At 40.4% G+C, this 5,506-nt stretch overlaps 1 protein-coding gene across 1 annotated transcript in view; it reads right to left on the bottom strand.

Annotated features, from left to right (window-relative positions):
- gxylt2 (glucoside xylosyltransferase 2) overlaps nt 1-1,785 on the bottom strand; it is a 39,494-nt gene extending 37,709 nt beyond the window's left edge. Inside the window, exon 1 of the mRNA XM_048606431.1 lies at nt 1,324-1,785. Coding sequence (XP_048462388.1) covers nt 1,324-1,580 — 257 coding nt within the window. The 5' untranslated portion in view covers nt 1,581-1,785. The remainder of the gene's footprint in view (nt 1-1,323) is intronic.
- Between the last annotated feature and the right edge of the window lie 3,721 nt (nt 1,786-5,506).

Here is a 5,506-nt window from a genome sequence, read left to right as displayed (position 1 = left end):
GTCATGTTGTACATGAAAGATCAAGAGTCAGTTTCATAGAATCCCTAGTGTGTGAAAAGGGCTTTTGGCCCAAAAAGTCCACAGTGACCCTCAGAGCAACCCCCCCCACCCCCTCCCCCCCCCCCCCCATAACCTACACATCCCTGAACACTACGGGCAATTTAGCATGGCCGATCTATCTAGCCTGCACATCTTTAGACTGTGGGACGAAACCGGAGTACCCGGAGGAATCCCACGCAGACATGGGGAGAATGTGCAAACTCCACACAAGTTGTCACCCAAGGGTGGAATCAAACCCAGGCCCCTGGTGCTGTGAGGCAGCAGTGCTAACCACTGAGCCACCAAGTATTTGGATTTTATATTATAGTAAACTAGATATCAAATCTTACAGACATTTTGAAGGGAGAAGTCAAGTCAGGAGGCTGGGTTCAAGCCCCACCTGCCCCAGAGGTCTGTAATGACATCTCTGAACAGGCTGGCTGGAAATTGTCCAAGCAGAAGTTGAAAAATGTAAAAGTGAAGTGTTGCAGCACCACTAGTGACCAGAGGTTGTAATTACAATGGGACCGTGTTTACATCAGCAATTTTCATTCCAGATGTAGACAGTTTCGTACAACCGGACAGTTGATAAGATAAGGATTGAAGATATAAGCTTCATTTAAATGTATTTACACCTAAAGTAACGGGATAGTTTACTCTGTAAAATGTACCAAATCAGAGCAAGCTTATGTTTCTTTGGAGGAGATATATCTGAAGGAAAACACTTCTTGCAACAGGAAAAGGAGCTCAAAATACAAACATTCACAAATAGAGACCAGATAAACTTCCTGCGCTAAAACATTGCTCTATATTAAACTGTCTATCCCCCTTCTCCAAAGCCTTTACAGATCACGAACAATCCACAGCCACAAGGAACTATTATTTTAGCTCAAAACAATCGGAAAGCAGATATTATTGTCACTAATCCATCAAATCCTGAATTTGAACATTCACACTGAACTTTTAAACTTTGGCACTGATTTATCTGTCAGACTGCAAGATCATGGAGAATGCACCGGAACATTGCTGCCATTCTCCAAATACTTCCCCCTAAGATACACACACACACACAAAAAAAAATTGGAGATTATGAACTACTCACTGACAACTCTAAACCATTTGCAGGAACAGACCACCTTTGCTTTAAACTCAGATGATCCTCTGAAGCGCCAATGCGTGGCACAATGGGAACTCCCTGATACCCCGCAGAACGGGAACCGGCAACTTCTGACAATGCAAGCAGCGACCTAGAGTGTTTATTTCCCCTTCTTCCCATCGTCTTACCTGTCGCTGGCTGGCTTTTTCCGCCTTTTGGTTGAGGGGCGAGGCTGCTGGTTTAAAACGGGCCGATGCAACAAACGAAAAGCGGTCGGCTGAGTAGTCACCAGGCGACCCCGAACGTGTTGGACGACCTTTAACGCTGGCCCTTGATCTCTCCGAGGCGGTGGCTCAGTCGCCGAGTTGCCCAGCAGCAGATAGAATAGCAGGCGACCAGCAGCCAGAGAAGCAGCGATTACAGCCAATTTATAGTGAAGTTTCATTGTGTCTACTCCCAAGATCCGCTCGCCTCAATCCACGTCATTTGCTGTGCACATTGTTGCCGTAAAGTTCTTCATACTTCGTCGGAAATTAATTCCAGATTTCACTTTTTTTCTTGGCCTCCTGGTTCTGTTTTTTTGGTGCAGCGCGTACACAGCGCCCCATTCAACGTGACAAATCCTTCTCTCAGCATCCTGCAACGCTGTTGCACCCCATCATTAACAAAAAGGTTGTGTCATTTTAGCCTGCTGGCAGCATTGCAAGGGGCGGTGATGTTACACATTGTTTGAAGAATATTGCAAATTGAGAGATACAAATGCTTTCAGTACTCGAGTACACGTGACAATAAACATAATCCTAATTATTTTATGGATTTATGTCAGATTTCCAGCTGTTGAAAGTTCCTTCCTCTCCCACATTAAGAAATATTTGTTTTCCTTTGTCATATTCAGCAGCCGGACAGTTTAACCACCCATTATAAAAGTCAACAAAACTTCAAAAGATGGCACATTGGCTGCTGATGCTCGGATAATGAAAGACCAGAGACGGTGGTAGCATTCACACCTTATAATTAAAGCCAATTCCATCAGAAAAATATATGGTTGATTGTATACCAAAGACAGACTGCAAATTTTGTTTAATGTGAAAAACATAAAACTCTATAACTACGGAAGTTTATTTGCACCCACAAAGACAAAAAGTCTAGGAAAATTAAACTGAAAGAAGTAGTAAGCTTGAGCGATATTGGGCCAGATTTGGCAGTTGTAGTTGTGGCATAACTAACAGGTTTTCCCCTCATTACTCTTTGAAACTGACAGGAACTTCTGCATATACCTAGCACTGAAGAATTCTCACAGACAGCAAATTAGCAAGTAGGTGCTATACTTTGCTTTTTATGAGTTTATAAAAAGTGAAATAAAGGTCGGACTACATGCATGGAATTGAGATAAAAGTTTAATATCATAAGTGTTTTATTACTTTTTATTATTTTAGAAATCTACTGATTTTTTTTCATAGTATTGAGAAATTTGATGCCAGTAGAGGGGAGTCTAGACTGATGCTTAAAGCAAAGAAAATAGTTAATGTTTCTCTGTTTATTTCAGTCTGCAGCATTCTGTTCTTTAAACCGTAGTACAAAAGTGTGTTAAGCTTTTCATTCAGTCTTGCTTATGTCTTGCTGTTGAAATGTAAGTTTGTGAGTTCACGGAAGTAGAAATGGATTTAAGTTAGTAAACAGTACTATAGTTCAATAGTTTGACAGGAAGCAAGAACAACTGAAACAAATAGCGATTATGAACAACTTGTTCACATGCTTGAGGTGCAGATCTAAGATTTAAGGAACTACTTGACGGAGTGAAGGTCCCAAAAATGCACAAGTCAGGTATACTGTTCAAAATGCGTGATCTTATGAGGTCATAGAATCCCTACAGAGCAGAAAGAGGCCATTCAGTCCATCGAGTCTCCACCAACCCTTCAAAGAGCATCCCACCCAGACTCAGTCCCCCACCATATTCCTGTAACACCGCATTTAGCATGGTCAATCTACCTAAGCTGCACATCCCTGGACACTTCAGGGCAATTTAGCATGGCCAATCCACCTAAAATGCACATCTTTGGACTTCAGATATGAGCATGCCAGGAAAGGTCCTAATCTCATGAATGATTGGAAATGCTCTACCATTGTTTAAGTAGCTCATTTATATCATTGCAAAGAAAATGTCACTAGACCAGCTGCTTTGAATTTAATTTGGTTTTTCCACCTCATTCCCATGGTGTTTGTGGCACAGTAGTAATGTCCATATCTCTGAGCTAAGAGTCCCAAGTTCAAGTCCTACCTATTGTTGGAGCAGCCCCTGGTCAGCGGTGGCACAATATAATTGCCCATCGGCATAAATAAGCTGTCGTAACAGAATTGGCTTGCCTGGTCCAGCATTAAAGTGAGGCCATAAGTTGGCACAATGGGAGCTTTGAGAAGGGGTTATCCCAAGGTGACAGGCTCTACTTTGAACGAAGAATATTACAAACTAATATACAGGGAATTCTATAAAAACAACAGCTGCACATGTGTGTAGGAGGAAGTTCAATAAGAGATGTGTGAGAGCAGACAGCCTGAAGTTTGTAGCAAGCATTAAAAAGACAAGTCGGATCCCACAATAACAGAGACAAACGATCAGGGTAGGATTATGGCTCGTAAAAGTCTAGGAGATCAGGCAAGTTCAACGAGCTGTGAAAGTGATTGAATTTTAGTCTTATCAATGAAAAAGATTTTGTCTTATTATGTGAAAAATGTTAGTCAGAGTAGGGCCAGTAAATTTTATCTCATGACACTATGTGATTAGAATGAGTTATAATGCAGCTGCAAGATAGAGGATAGTGGTGAACTGAGCCTCCAAGGTCAAGTGGGACTGAAACTGCTCACAACTAATTAACTAAAGAATGCTAACTGTAGGTGTAAACATAAAACTTTACATATAACTAACTTTATATTAGAACTAATATGAGGAACCTTATAAGCAATACATAAGAACTAACTTCCTTTTGTATCTCCTGTGATTAGGACAATGGGAAATGTAAGATGAGTAACAGAATTTGATGGGGATAACAATGAATACAATGAATAACAGAATTCGAGCAGCCCTTACAGATAAGCATGTCTGGAAAATGTCTGAGATAGAGTATAATCATTAACTTTGGAATGTGAATTCATGAAATTGTAAGATCCCAAGGCCTGATGATTACAGTATCTGGTAAACATCATGAGATCATGGGGAAGCTGGGGCTTCCATAGGGGTGTCCATCATTGATAAAGTGTTTCACAGGATTGGATGTATAGATTAAGGGGAAAGGAACAATGACAATGTTGCATGTAATTATTGCAAGCAAAACGTGTAAAAATGCTGTATCCCACTGGTGAAATCAGTGTCATTGATCTGTCATAAATCTGAGCTGAATATTAAGACGGTAACTGGGCCCCACTTATAAGCCAGATTCAGAGTGGTCTCTGGCTTCTCCCGCACGTGTGATAAAGAGCTTGAATAATAATCGATTGTACTTCTGAACGCAGAATTCAAGGCTGCTCTTTGACATCTCTTCCAAACGGGTATTTAGGAACATCTCTGAACAAGTTTAAAAAAAACATCCGCCTGGTCCTCCTGATCTTATCTTTCCTTAATCATATCATTGTAAGATTCTCTGTCTTTTCCTGTTCTTGCAAATAATGAAACTTCTGCAAGTTAGTTGATGCTTAAGACAGAATTTAACTGAGGATAAAACATGTCAGGGATAACACCCTGAGATGTCAACAGAATAAGAAAAGAGTGATTGCCCAGGGCCAGAAATTATGTATGAATGAGTTAATAGCATTAAAGTTTTTAAGCCAAATTTTAGACATCGTGCTAAACATTTTATCACAGACATCAAAATAAAGTATATCATTTCCAGTGTGAAAAAAATTATTGTCAATAATCCATCCAGGTCCATTTCTGAAAAGAGTATGAAGGAATACACTTTGGTAGGCCTCAGTGCAGTAGGTGGTGAAGAACTGTCAAAGAACACACCAGGCCAACATTCCTGAATAGTTTGAGAAATTATGAAAACTTGGGGCACTGAGAACAGAAAGGGGTTGGAACAAACATAAGGAGCTGTTTGTACCTGCCAGTTATGCCAGCCATTCTGGACTGGTACTCAGAACTGTGTTATGTTCCATCTTGATTGAGCTATCAACTATCTCTTGAAAATCAAATTTAATACAGGCATTTGTCTAAGTTCTTAGCAGATATTACACCAACCTCAACGGATGTATGTGAATGCACTAGTGTACCTGATTTTCTTTTTCATTGTCAAGTAAGTTATGATCATATGATCATCATTATGTATCAATCTCTTTCTTGTATATATTCAGTGACTTGGCCTCCACAGCCTTCTTTGG

The sequence above is a fragment of the Rhincodon typus genome, chromosome 16, assembly GCF_021869965.1.
Source record: "Rhincodon typus isolate 14 chromosome 16, sRhiTyp1.1, whole genome shotgun sequence".
Taxonomy (NCBI): domain Eukaryota; kingdom Metazoa; phylum Chordata; class Chondrichthyes; order Orectolobiformes; family Rhincodontidae; genus Rhincodon; species Rhincodon typus.
This window is presented reverse-complemented; position numbering and strand designations above follow the sequence as displayed.